At 45.9% G+C, this 17,089-nt stretch overlaps 1 protein-coding gene across 1 annotated transcript in view; it reads right to left on the bottom strand.

Annotated features, from left to right (window-relative positions):
* The window catches only part of LOC308311024 (staphylococcal nuclease domain-containing protein 1-like), a gene marked incomplete at its 5' end in the record, with an annotated part of 92,025 nt that overhangs the window by 36,945 nt on the left and 37,991 nt on the right, over positions 1–17,089 (bottom strand). The window contains 2 exons of the mRNA XM_080757521.1: positions 3,002–3,071; positions 6,332–6,455. Coding sequence (XP_080613647.1) covers positions 3,002–3,071; positions 6,332–6,455 — 194 coding nt within the window. The remainder of the gene's footprint in view (positions 1–3,001; positions 3,072–6,331; positions 6,456–17,089) is intronic.

Below are 17,089 nucleotides of genomic sequence, written 5' to 3'. Positions count from 1 at the left end.
TTTTGACAGCTGCTGAAAGTTGGGTCAACAACCAATATATAATTGGCAAAATGTTCTAAATTTCATTATACTTGAAGTAAGCACGTTGGCATGTCAAATTCTGAACCCATTACAAGCATTCGTTTTGCACACCTTGGGCTGAATTCGGGCCATAATAGCCACTTTCCCCAAAATGTGCCCAAATGTACCGACCTCATCATATTTGTGTTGAAGACGGCTATGGCCATAATTAGCCCAAGGAGTACAGTATGCACTTGGGCTGTATTGCACTGGGCTGTCACACTCCCAGAAAGCTGAAGCCATTATACAGTCTTAAAAAAATATATATACATTCTTGAAACAAAACAATATAATAATAAATAAAGGAAAAGTATATTGTACCATCACTCAAAATGATAAATTATTGACTTTTGACAGTGTTCTTTTGTTTTGCAAATACGAGCCTGGTTGAAAACTGCAGCTTTTTGACGACAATCAGCACTTTCAGTCAGAGCAGCATTTTATGGAATTCAATTTCCACCCATATCAAAGCAATGTACAGTACAGCCTTCAGTGCACTTTAAACAACATGGCTCAAGACGACAAGCCAATCATGTTTTCCACTCGTCTAAAGCCTGGTATGGAATTATGGAACGGACTGCTTTCATCTAAAGCCTGGTATGGAATAACGGAACGGACCGCTTTCATCTAAAGCCTGGTATGGAATATGGAACGGACTGCTTTACAAAACAAGGACAGCATGGAGTCTGTTTTGTATGATTCATGTTTCATAGTGTATAACTGCAGGTCAGCAGGTCTCAAAGTGGGGTCTGGGGACTATAAATCTGCGGAAATGGGGGAGGGAGAGGGGGGGGGGTGACATGCAGTAACGGCCGTCGGGATCGGGAGTCGAACCTGCGGCAGTGGGTTCGACTCCCGATCCCGACGGCCGTTACTGCATGTCACCCCCCCCCCTCTCCCTCCCCCATTTCCGGTCAGCCTACTGTCTGTCCTAACCTGACTCTGCCAGCTGGGGGCGGTATTGGGTAACCATGTTCCCCAACACAGCATCCATCTGGGATCTCTCAGGGAGTTGAGCTAACACCGAACCGCTCCGTGGTTCGAACCAATCAGCGTGAGCTAAGGGCGGGATATGTGCGAAACCGGATGTGAAGCTATATAGACACGTCAATATGATTGGTTGTGTTTGCACGCCCACACGGTGATAGACAGACGGTCCCATCCAATCATCTACCAAGTATCTTGAAAAAAAGGAACAGCCCCGTCATCGAATTGCCTCCCGAGATCCCAGATCCCAATAAGCTGTGAAACAAACTTGTGTAGCAAGCTTCTTGGATCTGGCAGCGTCAGGTTATGTCTGTCCCTCTAAAAAAAAAATATATATATATATATAATAATAATAAAGGCTAAAGCCAAAAATAAATTAAAAAAAGACGTCATGTTCATCGGAGAAACGTCAAGGATAAACAACACAAGAAAGTCGTACACAACTTAATTCCATCATGGTTTTTAAACCACATCGAATAATAAACTAATTGTTTATGTGTCTGCTCAGTGAGCTGAATATTAGTAATTGAGCACATTTGCTCATGTACTAAAAAAAACAAGCTGTACATAAACACAGGTCCCCCAGGAGACTCCGTTTAATTTATGTATAGCGAGACTAGGATAACACTTAAGTTTAATGACCCGTGGTCAGGGGTTAATGTGCTCTTTGAATTAGCTCGATAGACCTAAAGAATTTATTAGGGACCAAAGAAAATAAGATTTATTTAAGCCCATAATACAGTTTGATGACAACCACAAACGTAGGCCCTTTTTAAGTGAAGTAACACTTTGCTCTGTTTTTCTTCAAAGTATAGCCTGGTGTTTGGAGATATCTTTACACCATTTCTTTCTTTAGTTATGGAAGCATGAAAGCATTACGTTATACTTTAGCTATTGAAAAAATAATCGTGAAAATGTGCCTCAAATCTTTGAATATATATATATTATTACAGAGACAACATTTTAACTAAAATCTTTGATTCTGGGAAGGGAGGTCCCTGGAACAACATATTTTCAGATGGGGGGGTGTGGAGGCAAATTACATTATCATGTCCTTGACATGAAATAATGAGCACCACTGATACAGAAACATGAGGTTTTTCAGAAAACTGTCAGGATTTAGAAGACATTTTTTTTAATTTCGACATCAGGATTAATGGGTTTTAAAGACCCGGAGAGGAATCCATGATCGTACACCAGTGTTGTCAGTTGGAATCAGCTTGGCATAAAGTGGCAGCAGATGGCTTGCCTTGCGGTACGCTATGCTAACGCTACGCATGGATTTCATAGCTCAACTTTCTTTGCACAAACAAGCGTTGTGAGCATGTATGTGTATGTATAGCTCTGCCCAATCCCCTCCAGAATAGCGTCGCCAGGTTTTCAAAGTGGTTTTAATCCCACATTAACCCGTTCTGACCTGAGATCAGATTCAAAAAATGTTCTTCTACATCCTGACAGTTTTCTGAAAAATCTATGTTTCTATGTCAGTCGTTCTTGGATAGCAATCCCCCTTCTAGCAGCCTGCCAGGACGCGTCCCGCCTACTAGCTGAACCCCCCCCCCCCAACGTGCGCACGCCCAAGGGTGCACGTGGGCACACACACACACACACACGTATATACGTAATGAGGTCAGTCATATTGTAGGTCACACATAATGCACGCAAGCTACCGCACATTGCATCATGGGTAATCTCCCACGGGCTGACGGACCGGCAGGACGGGCCACTTTGTGGTGCCTGGTTGTGGGGGGGGAGGGGGAGGTGGGAGGGTGAGACGGGTGGGTGGGAGGGAGGGAGGGTGAGACGTGTGGGTGTGTGTGCACGGGTGAATGGACAAGCACAGGCATGTGCACACACATGAGTGCACACGCAAATGCTCTCGTCAAAAGGATCTTTCACACAAAAAAATAAGAATAATCAGAATGGTTTAATGTGGGAATTACAGGATACTCACGTTGCCGTAGTCGATGTAGAACACGTAGACCCTGGAAGGTGACTCCACTTTCTCCACTCTGGCTCTGTACCTGAGAGAGAGAGAGAGAGAGAGAGAGAGAGAGAGAGGGAGGGGGAGAGGGAGAGGGAGAGGGAGAGGGAGAGGGAGAGAGAGAGAGAGAGAGAGAGGGAGGGGGAGGGGGAGAGGGAGAGGGAGAGGGAGAGGGAGAGGGAGAGGGAGAGGGAGAGGGAGAGGGAGAGGGAGAGGGAGAGGGAGAGGGAGAGGGAGAGGGAGAGGGAGAGGGAGGGGAGGGGGAGAGGGAGAGGGAGAGGGAGAGGGAGAGGGAGAGGGAGAGGGAGAGGGAGAGGGAGAGGGAGAGGGAGAGGGAGAGGGAGAGGGAGAGGGAGAGGGAGAGGGAGAGGGAGAGGGAGAGGGAGAGAGAGAGAGGGAGAGGGAGAGGGAGAGGGAGAGAGAGAGAGAGAGAGAGAGAGAGAGAGAGAGGGGGGGGGGGGGGGGGGGGAAGAGGAGCACAATAAAGTAAATTATTCTGTACTTATTTCCCAGCAGAGACTAACTGGAACATGAACCTGATATGAGGACAGAGGAGGTACAGGGACTAGGGAGCAGAGGAGAGGAGAGAACAGAGGAGAGGAAAGGAGAGAGGGAGTGATGGGCGAGTCTGCCGCACGTCTGTGGGTTGTCATCATTTTCACGTCAACAACAACGGAGACTAATTGACTCCTTCACGAGTCCTTCTCACTGAGACATGGAGGACCGAGGGGGGTCCTTCACGAGTCCTTCTCACTGAGATACGACTCGGCAAAATGACAACAGAAGTCCTTCATAAAGTATCTCCTTTATCTGCCCATCGTTCTCTGACCTCTCTGAGGAGAACGGGACTGACGTTGGCCACTGGAAGAATACTACCTAATACTCTATACTAATATACTATCTAGTATTAGAATACTACCTAATGCTCTATACTAATATACTATATACTAATACTACCTGATACTCTATACTAATACTACCTAATACTTTAGATTAGAATACTACCTAATACTCTCCCTGTCAGGGAGAGTAATAGAATACTACCTAATGCTCTCCCTGACAGGGAGAGGGAGGCGGTGGGTGGGGGGTTGACTAGAGAACCACAGGAGGGAGGAAGATGTGAGTGGGTGAGTGCACACACACACACACACACACACACACACACACACACACACACACACACACACACACACACACACACACACACACACAGAAGAAAGAGATGCCGCTAATTAAAAAAACCTGGCAATTTAACACACACACACACACACACACACACACACACACACACACAGAAAGACATGCTGCTAATTATGCCGCTGATAAAAAAATACAACTGGCAATTAAACGCGCACACTTGTACGCACACACACAGAAAGAGATGGCGCTAATTTAAAAAACCCGTCAATTTAGCGAGCGCACGCACACACACACACACACACACACACACACACACACTCTAAACATAGTTTATACACCCCTCAAATGTCCAAGGAGAGAAAAGACGAACGAGGAAGGAATGAAGGACATTAAGGAGAGGAGGCAGAAAGTAGATGAGGAGACAGCGGAGTGGATGAGAGGAAGGTAAGTAAGGACAGAGGAGAGAAGGAGGGAAGGAAGGAGGGAAGGAAAGGAAAGGAAAGGTACTATGTTTACCCAGGGTAACTGGACTAAAGGTACTATGTTTACCCAGGGTAACTGGACTAAAGGTACTATGTTTACCCAGGGTAACTGGACTTGTTTAAAGCCAGGCCCTGCTCATAGAACACTTCATGGTAGGGGTTCAATGCCTTGCTCAAAGGCACTTCAGCGGTGGTAATTTTAACGTACGAACTAGCGACCTTCCGGTATCAAGACCGCTCCACAAACCGTTCGGCCACCGCTGCCTCAAAGGAAGGAAGGAAGGAATGAAGGAGGGAAGGAAGGAGCGATGCAGGGTTGAGAGGAGGCCATCGGTGTTTGAAGAGAACATTATTTAGATTTTTAATCAGTTTGTTATTTATCTCTCTCTCTCTCTCTCTCTCTCTCGGGTCACCTTCTTGACGTACGAGACCCAAAGTCATCGGCGTCCACGTACCGTTTTTATCTGTCTCACTCGTAAGAATGCACGCGAGTGGACACACTTAACACAGAATGACAGGGAAGTATGCACGCACACGCACACAAGACGCGCACACACACACACACACACACACACACACACACACCTTATTTCCACTTTATCAGTGTGACTTCCATCTGTGCACGTGACCATCTGTAAATGTCCAATGGAGGGACTACGTGTAGGCGTGTGTGTGTGTGTGTGTGTGTGTGTGTGTGTGTGTGTGTGTGTGTAGGGGTGTGTGTGTGTGTGTAGGGGTGTGTGTGTGTGTGTGTGTGTGTGTGTGTGTGTGTGTGTGTGTACCTACATGCTCCTGGCTAACTCTAAATGGCTCTCTTGAAAGCAGTGAGCCAATTAAGAGAGTGCAGGCGTCTGTTCTTTTAACGCAGTGTGCAGGTTTAAATTAGGACACGCTAAAAATAATAAAGGAAAAGTCAGGCATTTTTTACTGTGAAAAGGAAGACGTTTATTTAAATAAATAAAAACACACACGAAGAACGCTGCGTAACACTTTTGTGTGTTTTATTAATGGCGGAGGTGGGTGTGACGACTCGACGGTTTTGGGCGTTATAAAAATAGCTATTTTAAAGTGCTGCTCATCTGGTTTTTTGGGGGGATAAAATGTGTCTCGGCTGAAATAGACGCTCACATTTTAGTCACCTGGAATGTTTTAGTGTTTAGTCTAGTTTTAGTCGACTAAATGTCATACGATTTTAGTCCACAGTACAGTTACGGACTAAAATGTATTTTGGCGGGCCTTGATGCCGTCGTAATGACTGATTTTACACTTGCTGAAAATAGCCAATCTACAAGGCTTGAAATGTTCACTTCTGTGGTCTAACATTACACCTAGCTACATGTTTGGGCATTTATTTCATATTTACATGTCGATTTCAGCTCTGACACTTATTTCAGACATGCTCTAGTATGTGAAGAGTCTGCCTGTGCTATTAACTCATTAAACAAAAAGTTTTTCACCTCTGGTGAAAAGCTGTACTTTGTGCGATGGCAGTCTCTCAGTCAAATCTGGTCACATATATAAATGATTGAAGGTGTAGGACTATCGTGCGATTTACAACGGGTGTACCAGCCAATCAGAATCAAGTATATATTGGGGACTAACCGTTTTAGAATGACTATTTGAGAATGATTTGAGCTAAATATTGGACAAAGTGTTGCGTGTGCGTCTGTGAACGTACCACTCCCCGTCAGCGAACTTGGCCAGGCAGTAATCTCCTCGGCGTGCGGCGTAGGAACCTTCTACTGGAGGCTGGGCGGCGATCTCTGCACGCATGGTCTCCATCAGGCTCTCCAGCTGGGCTCCTATTGGTCAGACATGAGGACATGGTCAGACATGGACAGACGGAATGTCAATGATATGATATGATAGTACTTTATTGTCAGTTCACACTGAAATGTGTCTTGCGACCCAGCAGCCAAGTATGCAGAACACATATACACACATTTGACAAACACAAAGAACAAGACAATAAAGACATGAAGACAAGGGTAATATCCACCACTTAGATTACCCCGTGGCTTCTACTACAACTCCTGATTAAGCCTCAAGGTCGACTGGTGGACAAAGGACCTCTTTAGTCTGACCTTATTGTATGCTGGTATACACCATATCTCCTTCCTGAAGGCAGCAATGGATGGAGGAGAGAGGAACTACGCGTCAATAATATGGTTAATTTCTTCTATTTTTTTTCCTCACCAATGAGTCGTTTTCCAATTATTATTATTACCGTTGTATCCTATACTGACTCACCGGCCAATGAGGAGCCCCTCCAAAATTCAGAAGGCAAGGAAACTTCATTTCCATTATACAAGAGCTTATGCAATCAGAATACAATTCAAAAATAAAACGGATAACAAATATGTGTGAATAATGTTCCAACGTGGTTCAGGGAATTAATCAAAAGCCTCTCAGGCTGAGAGTGGCAGCAGCCCTGCAGAACTCCGGGAGTTTGTTTCAGATTATGTGGTGCATGAGAGAAAGAACACTGGCTTCTCCACGCTTATTTGAAATCTGCACGTCAGTTCTTGTAGAATTCTATTACAACTAAGGGCCGATTCATACGAAATGATTTCGGCTCGTCAGAAATTTTCAGTAGCACCGAAGAGACGACTTTAGGACGGTACCCGCCCCCCCCAAACCTCAAATGACGTCACATTGTAGGCTCTACAGAGCCGAACCCACTTTTATTCGGCTCTAAAATAGGAGTATGAATCGGCCCTGAGCCTTACCTGGGTGGTATGCAATAAGGTCTAACAGTCACCGTGCCTCAGTGAGAGAACAGAGAAGTATACACTAAGGTCTAACAGTCTAACAGCCACCGTGCCTCAGTGAGAGCACAGAGAAGTATACACTAAGGTCTAACAGTCTAACAGCCACCGTGCCTCAGTGAGAGCACAGAGAAGTATACACTAAGGTCTAACAGTCTAACAGCCTCCTTGCCTCAGTAAGGGAACAGAGAAGTATACACTAAGGTCTAACAGTCTAACAGCCTCCTTGCCTCAGTAAGGGAACAGAGAAGTATACACTAAGGTCTAACAGTCTAACAGCCACCGTGCCTCAGTGAGAGCACAGAGAAGTATACACTAAGTTCTAACAGTCTAACAGCCTCCTTGCCTCAGTAAGGGAACAGAGAAGTATACACTAAGGTCTAACAGTCTAACAGCCACCGTGCCTCAGTGAGAGCACAGAGAAGTATACACTAAGTTCTAACAGTCTAACAGCCTCCTTGCCTCAGTGAGAGCACAGAGAAGTCAACACGACACAAGGCGATACACACACAGACAAAGACAAACAACCCACGTCCACCACGGACCGCGCTAGAACAAAACCACTCCGAAGCAATTCAAAGTCCATTTTAAAAGTTCTAGTTTAAGAGAAAGGGAAGACAGGTCTAAAAAGCAGCCAATCCGGAGAGGCTCCAAGGCTATACTCTGCTTACATCACAGGTGCCACTCTCACTTGGCTGATCCGTGCCTTACACACGCCTGGTTTATTCTCCGTCGTACACACAGTGTCACAGCGGGGGGGGGAAACTAATAAATAAAATACAATAAAATAAAATAAAATGTTGGGTTATTTTCGGCGCACAGGGCGTACGGTACCGCAAACAACGTCGTACAGACACACAGAACAATCAGAGAAGTCACTCTGTGGACTCGGTGGACTCGGGCGCCGCAAATAAGTGGCAGCCCTGATTTGCACCCATCACTAACAATTGGGGTGGCTGTTTGTGGATGTAAGGTGTGTGTGTGTGTGTGTGTGTGTGTGTGTGTGTGTGTGTGTGTGTGTGTGTGACTGTGTGTGTGTGCGCGTGCATGTGTTTGTGTGTGAGTGTTTGTGTGCGCGAGAGTCTATCCCTACGTCATTGTGTGTGTGTGTGTGTGTATCTTACAATGTGCCCACTCGCGTGCACGTGTGAGAGAGATCATGTGTGTATGTGCATGCATATCTTGCCCTCCATCCCCCCTCTCTCTCTCTCTTATTATCTATACGTGTGTCTGTTCATGTGTATGTGTGCACGTGAGTGAGTGAGTGAGTGTGCATGGCGAGTGAGAGTGAGCGCTCGCGCACGTGCGCGTGCATGCGTGTGTGTGTGTGCGTGCGTGGAAGTGCTTACAGCAGCTACTTTACTAAAGTGGCCCATGTGAACTTACATGGTGATTTGTTGACAGGCTCATTTCCATTGATTTCCCCCTGGGGTGGGGGAGGGAGGGGGGGGCTGCATGGTTCCACGGGTAACGTGCACGCTCTCTTAACAGACATGCACGTACGTGCACGCACACATGCACAAGCTGTGTGTTAACCCATTTTGACCTGAGATCAGATCCTAAAAATGTTCTTCTACATCCTGACAGTTTTCTGAAAAAGCTATGTTTCTATGGTCAGTCGTTCTTCGATTTTTCAAAAATTGCAGACCTACAAGCTCGTAGCGCGCCACTCGGTGGCGCGCTATGAGCTTGTAGATCTGCTATTTTTCAATAGCTAAAGCATAACATGATGCTAACACCAAAAGGGGTTCCCGCCCCAAAATGGGTTAAATAAAGCTTGAACGTTTAGCACTTTGTTCTTTTTCAAAACCAACGTTGCGATCAGGATTCACCACAGTTTGGCACGACTGGTCGACTATTGAGGGGAAATCACCATTATCTAGAGCCTTGTACAGTTTTTACAGAAATGCAACTACTGTTGAGGGGAAGCCAGATTTATTCAATGTGAGATCAATATGTTAATGTCATTTATAGAGCCACGCCAACCAACGGAACTCATTATCTGTAATTATTAAACAAACGAGAAGCAAGAAGCCTTTTTTTTGTGTACAAATTAAAAATTTATGAATTGTATGTAGTCATAGCACTTTATAGTACACATGCATATTGTATAATATATAATATAGCATAGTATGTATAGTTGACATAGATATGTTCTTAGTTTATACATGATTCATGATAACTACTTTTTATATATGTGATGTATGCCATGCTTTTGTTTTTGCTTAATGTAAGTCGCTCTGGATCAAGAGCGTCTGATAAATGGCTAAATTGTGAATTATGTGTGTGTGTGTGTGTGTGTGTGTGTGTGTGTGTGTGTGTGTATATATATATATATATATATATATCTGGTACAGCAGAAGGCAAAGAAAAGCCTCACATGGACAAACATCAGCTCATGTAACGCAATTATTCACACATCACTTCACAGAGCATGCAGAGTGAGGCTGTGTTGTGGGTGGAGGTGTGACCTGGATTTACAGACTGGCCGTTTCAGCTAGTGGGGCCCCCGAGGGCCAAACCCACACCACAACAACAACAACAGGGTTTCAGTCAGCTAGTGGCCCCCCAAGGGCTGAACCCACACCTAGTGGCCCCTGAGGGCCCCTGAACCCACAACACCACAACGTCAACAGCAGCAGAACAAGCAAAGTGCATATTACAAACATGTCTTACAATACAATAAAATGTAGGATTTCACAATATAGTAGGTCGTTTTGCTTCACGGGCAATCCATTGTTGTACCGTACAGTAACACTATACAGTAACAGTCAGCGATGTGGATTTATGGTTAACGAGTGACGAGACTTTGACCCGGTGGTAATTGGAGTGAATCGGCGGGTCGGTCGCAGCGGGCCATAAATCTTTGGCCGGGGCGGGTCAGCTGACCCATATGACCCTGTGTGTGCCGCCTGCCCTGCCAGACAACAAGCGTGCCGGGCCCCCCACCGGAGCTTATGTAAACCCTAAACCATATGTCCCGTCTATACTGCACTGTGTTATCCGTCTTTACTCACACTCACGGTTATGTGCTGTGCTGTGCTGGCCCGCGGGAAGCATGCACGGCAACATAAGACGGAGGTCAAGGGTCAGGCCCGTGAGTGGCGTTTCGCTGACTGCTCACGGAACCACCGAGGGTATTGTAGAGAGAAGTGCTCAGATGTTGTTTCTTACAGCGTTATACTTACAGTGTGGCGTTTTACTTTACAGCGTGTCTCAAACTGTGGGTCGAGACCAGATTCTATAAATGTCTTCTACATCCTGACAGTTTTCTGAAAAAGCTATGTTTACTATGTCAGTCGTTCTTCGATTTTTCAAAAATAGCAGACCTACAAGCTCGTAGCGCGCCACCGAGTGGCGCGCTACGAGCTTGTAGATCTGCTATTTTTCAATAGCTAAAGCATAACATAATGCTATAACACCAAAAGGGGTTCCCACCCAGAATGGGTTAATCCACTTTGATCATTGAGCTCTGGGCGTGTGCATTTAGCAACGCCAGAGTCCATAGAACGCACAAGGCATGATTGTCTACGTTATGTTTTGCATTAAGTTCTATAATGGACCGGGGCCACTTTCTGGAATAGACCGTATAAATGTACCGTATATCACATTTACATACGCCAGGTCCCTCGCCAATGCGGGCCGTTTACATGAATAAGACATTGTTAATTAGGTTAGATTAAGTAGCTCTTTCCATTACGGCTTGGTGTGTGTGTGTGTGTACGTCTAGGAACTGTGCGTGTGTGTGTGTGTGTGTGTGTGTGTGTGTGTGTGCGTGTGCGTGTGCGTGTGTGCGTCTAGGAACTGTGCGTGTGTGTGTGCGTGTGTGCGTGTGCGTGCGTGCGTGCACATGGAAAGACCCCCCTAAAGCTTAAATGCGTTATTTATTGAGATCTCTGAGGACCTAAAGTAGAGCATGGCCCAGGATGGGAACCAACTAAATAAATATATAAGTGTGTGTGTGTGTGTGTGTGTGTGTGTGTGTGTGTGTGTACTGTTGTAAACAGACACACACACACACACACGGATGCGTGTGTGTGTGTATGTACTGTTGTAAACAGACAAACACACACACATGGATGTGTGTGTGCGTGCACAGGAAGGAAGGCTCACTCCAACTTTTTTTAATTAGATGAATAAATCAAGGACGAGGCTGGAATCAGACAGCCCCCCCGCTTCCCCCCCAATCTACTGACTACACTATAGCACGCACACACACACACACACACACACACACACACACACACACACACAAGTGGCCGGATGGTAACCGCAGGGTTGCCAGTTGCATGTGTGCGAGTGTGCATGTCTGTGCGCCTGTGTGTGCATGTGCGTGTGTGTGTGAGAGGGGTAAGTGGTTTGGGAAGTAATTCATCCAACGGTGTTTTCCAAAAACTGCTACTGCTGCTACAAAACACTGGTGTGGATGTTTGGTGTGTGCGTGTGTGTGTGTGTGTGTGTATGTGTGTGTGTGGTGCGCATGTGTGTGCGTTTGTACCCCTGTGCTCCTTCTCTGCATGTATCAGCAGTCAGTGGGTGGCCAATGAGCTGTTTGGATACCCCCCCCCCCCCCCCCTCCTCCTCCTCTTCCTCCTCCATCCCTCCATCCCTCTCCTCTCCTCTCAGTTGTAGTTTGACGCGGTGCTAATATAATAAAAGGTATCTTTTTTTCCTCCCTTGCCGTTTGGCTGCCGGCTGCCTGGCCGTTGTTACTGCTCCGATAAACTCGTGAAACACAACTGTCGTTTTTATCCAGCTAGTAAATGTTGTTGTGGGGAATGGAAACAATACTATACAACAACCGAGGACAACAAAATGCTGGCATTTACCGTTACGGTGCTGCCTCCGAGCTATTGGTCTGACTCAGTCTAACTTAGGTCACATTCACACCAGAGAGCTTTGCTGCGATTAAAACGAATCCTGCTGCGCATTTTCAGAAAGTGCACTTCGTTTGGCAGGTGTGAAGGCTCATTCGAATCCTAATGCGTATCAAAGAACCGTTAAAACTAATTGAACCGAGCCACTCTAGAATTGTAACTGTATCGAACACAATTACAAAAACTAACGAACAATGAAACACTGTATGACTATATAGTAAAAATCAGTCATATTATAGTATATCGCTCCCACGTACACACACACCTCTTAGCGCCCGCATCTTTCTCCCTCTCGTGTTCTCTGCTTTATTAAACGCACCCAGACACTGTCACGCACATTAATGCACCTCTGAATAATATCCACAGGTGCATTTCCTATCGTTTCTGAACGTTATGTGAAAGGTGTCACGTACGCGTCTTGTGTTTGAGTGCAGATTCTCGTGCATATTAATGGCAGCGACTGTACCCAGGGTTACTGTACCAGGGTTCAACGGTCATCTGGGGGTCACCAATTAATTCAAGGGCCCAAAAGAAAGGACACATATATACTGTACCGAGGATACACAAACAATGGTGTCTCTGTCGGGTGGAAACCTCAGACATCAAGAAAACTGTTACTTTACGGGATTAAAATCCCCGAATATCCAAAGTACAGTAGATCTACAAGCTGGTGGATCTGATACTTTTGTGTGAAGCTAGAAGGACATTCATAAAAAAAAAAAAAAAAAAAGACGTTTACTAGGAACAGAATATGTCCTCTCTCTCTCTCTCTCTCTCTCATTAGCAGGCAACAGTGCAGCACTAATATTATCTCTCTCTCTCTGTTTCTGGCAGAACAGCGCCCCTACTGGTACTCATAGTCATATACTGGTGCTCATAGTCACATAGGTAGGTGAACACATAGGTATAGGTGAACCAACACAGACATTGATGTTCCTTGGAGTGGTCGCACCGCTCAAAAACAATATTGTGTGTACAACAACACAATACACACACACACACACACACACACACACACACACACACACACACACACACGAGCGAATATCATGACCGAGCACATTTTAAGATCACCCTGAACCACACAAAGATGCGTACACTACTACGCTGTACGCTCACGTGCACTTAACCCATTCAGGCCTGACATCGAAATAAAATAAAAAAAGTTTTTCTAAATCACGACAATTCTCGGAAAGATTTGAGGCACATTTTAAACGATTTTTTCAAAAATAGCAGACCTACAAGCTCATAGCGCGCCACTCGGTGGCGCGCTATGAACTTGTAGATCTGCTATTTTTCAATAGCTAAATAACAATGTGTGTAACCACCAAAAGGGGTTCCCGCTCGCTCAAAATGGGTTAACATTTTGACAGTTCAAAACCAAAGCGATCTCTCGTGGCAGAAGAAGAGGCTTTTTGGAGAGACTACAGTTGTAGAGATATGCCCTGCGGGGTCAATACGCTCATATAACGCCCACGCCATCACCACCACCACCGCTCCACTCCGCCGCCGGGCAGCGATCCAGTGACGAAGCAGGCGTGACGGAGTTGGCGTTCAACTGCACAGAGTCGACTTCAATGGGCAACGCATCACAGGGAAAACGAAACCCCGGTGCCATGGGGGGTATAAATCCGTGCTCCATGCTTTTGATATTGCCCTCTGGGTATGTATATTCTTTTTGTGCTTTTTGGCCGGCGGGTACGTGAGTTTCATCTCATCACTGCTTCTAGTCGGAATAAATTTCGTACTCTAGCCTTTTTCCTTTTGTGTGGTTTAACCCTGTCGTCTCCCCTTGGAGCACATTTATTATATTCTTATATATATATTCTTTTTTTTTTTAATATATATTTTTTATCCCACGATCTTGTAACCCATTTTTCACCCCTGTGTCAATCATCTAATGTGATCCTGGGCTCTCTATTTCTGCTTTGGCAATGTAAACGTATGTTTTCTCATGCCAATAAAGCCCTTTGAATTGAATTGAATGCTAGCACTATGTGGCTCTCAAAGTGAAGTGCGGTCCAGGAACGCTCAGAGTTACAGTACAGGAGGTCCTTGAATTTACAAAAAGCCAAAGTTCTGTAAATACATTAATGGACTCATTTGTGTATCCCCAAAGGTCTAATTAGCCTTCGTGATTCTGCGATAAACAATTATCTCAAGAACAGATATACGATTAGTGTAATATCACTCGTATTCGCCGATATCTCATTCGCCTGACCCCGTTGAAACACTTTTAACCCATTCTGGGCGGGAACCCCTTTTGATGTTAGCATTACGTAAAAATAGCAGATCTACAAGCTCATAGCGCGCCACCGAGTGGCGCGCTATGAGCTTGTAGATCTGCTATTTTAGAAAAATCGAACGACTGACATAGAAACATGGCTTTTTCAGAAAACTGTCAGGATGTAGAAGAACATTTTTAGAATCTGATCTCAGGTCAGAATGAAAACTGTCAGGATGTAGAAGACATTTATATAATCTGATCTCAGGTCAGAATGGATTAAACCCATTTATCAGTGGGGAGGGGAGGGTGGGGGGCATGCACCAAAGGTTTAGATGGTTTTTACGAGGAGATATTTCCCTCGTCTTTGAAGGGGAACGAAAGGTGGGCCGTCTGGCCTGGAGGGAGCCCACCATAAAATACCGTAACTAACCCATTCTGACCTGAGATCAGATTCATACGAGGTTTCCACTGGACACACACTGGTCTGATTAACCCATTCTGACCTGAGATCAGATTCTAAAAAATGTCAGTCGTTCTTCGATTTTTCAAAAATAGCAGACCTACAAGCTCGTAGCGCGCCACTCGGTGGCGCGCTACGAGCTTGTAGGTCTGCTATTTTTCAATAGCTAAAGCATAACATGGTGCCAACACCAAAATGCGTTCCCGTTCAGAATGGGCTAATGGCGTATTCACGACTCTGCAGAAGTAGTGAAACCCCCCCACCCACCACCACCTCCACTCCTCCTCTCCCTATATTCCCATTCCCACCAAATCACCAATTTCCTCTCTCTCTCTCTCTCTCTCGGTCCAATCGAGCCCAATCGAGTGCAGCTAATGCCCCTCTCTTTTGATTGCGAGAAATACCTAAATTCATCGCCTCTCCCTGTGTCCCATATATCGTCACCGTCGGGCATAGAGATCCCCTAAATCTATCCATCTATTTTAACTTTGTGTTTTGTTCTGAACGGGAACCCCTTTTTGGTGTTTTAGCATCATGTTATGCTTTAGCCTATATTGACAAATAGCAGATCTACAAGCAGTGGATCTGCTATTTTCCAAGAACGACTGACATAGAAACATAGCTTTTTCAGAAAACTGTCAGGATATAGAAGATGTACAATGTTTCATTTTAATTTATATAGGTAGAGGCCTCGTATAAGCCCCTTGGGCTTTTTTGCCTCAGCCTAGCACCTTACCCTTCTCATATTTATATGTTCACTGTGTTGTTTTTATACTGTGCTAAATAAATAAATACAAATACAAAAATACAAGATATTTTTAGAATCTGATCTCAGGTCAGAACGGGTTAAACGAACGCCCAACTTGATCATCCTACAGCCTCAGAAGTATCTGATCTACAAGTTTGTTTAGGTTCTAGTAACTGATCTACAAGCATGTCTACTGGTGTTCGCCGTACGGGGTTTCCAACCCGACAGAGACGATACATACAAGCACGTCGTGCGTTACGACCACCCGAGTCAAAGTGTCACTCAGGGCAGCGTGAGGTATATAACGCCCAATCACACTGTTGGCAGCTATAGCTGAGGTGTGCTCAAACGGAGCACGTCGGCACCGTGACCGACAGAACGCCACGACGGGCGAAGGAAGCCGCCGGCGTTGGAGGTGGAGAGGGGAGGGGAGGGGGCTCGATCTAACCCGCCAGGAGAATCAACTCAACAGAGACAAGGTGAGCTGACCTTTTAGCGGCGGCGGAGTTGTGTGCCTTGGCGGAGATGTGCCGTGTGTATCTAATGTAATAACGCACGCCTGGGTGGAGGAGGGGGAGGGGATGGGGGGGGGGGGGGTGCCGACGTCGCGGCGGGCGCCAAAACACTCATTACTTTCCCTGGGAGGGAACGCACGGAGGAAGGAGGGGAGATGGTGGGAGGGGGGGTCGCCACTGGAGGCCTGGGTCTTTGTCGATGACCTAGATCGAGTGGTTCTTCAATTACAAGGACCCCCCCCCCCATCCCCAACACCCCCCTCAGCTCGATATGCACTATAGGGCCCAGGGGGTCCTAAACGTTTTTTCCAGGCTAAAGGACCACCTTAGCTGAGAGAGATGATGAACCAGGAACCCCCGACCATGAAGTAAACATTGCATTTACATTTTGTAGTTTCAGATAAAACCTCTACATAGATTTCATAGATAACGTCATAGACGTGTTTGACATCACCGTCACACAAGTGTATGTTCGATTCTGAAGACCCCTAGCTGCACTAGGGGACCGCTGTCACCCATTTGATATGATTCTTATCTCCCAAGATGCCACTGCCGCGCGCCCCACGCACGCGCCACACACACACACACACACACACACAAGTAAGACACAGTAATAAGACTATTTCTGTCAGGAAGTAACTCAGACCACTTCCCTTTCCACATGCCAAGTGGTCTTCCTTGCGCCCAGAAGACCACCCCCCGGCCCCCCCTGACGTCTGCCGGATCAATAGGATACACAGTGGAGTCTCATTCAGATCGATATAGCGTTGGATTCCAGCACTCTGCTAGATGTTCACACCAGAACACAGCGAGAAGGATAATATAAAATATAAGAACGTTA

This window comes from Protomyctophum bolini (assembly GCF_963924005.1).
Source record: "Protomyctophum bolini genome assembly, chromosome: 23".
NCBI classification, from domain to species: domain Eukaryota; kingdom Metazoa; phylum Chordata; class Actinopteri; order Myctophiformes; family Myctophidae; genus Protomyctophum; species Protomyctophum bolini.
Note: the sequence above shows the minus strand (reverse complement) of the source record. Positions and strands in the feature narration are given on the sequence as shown.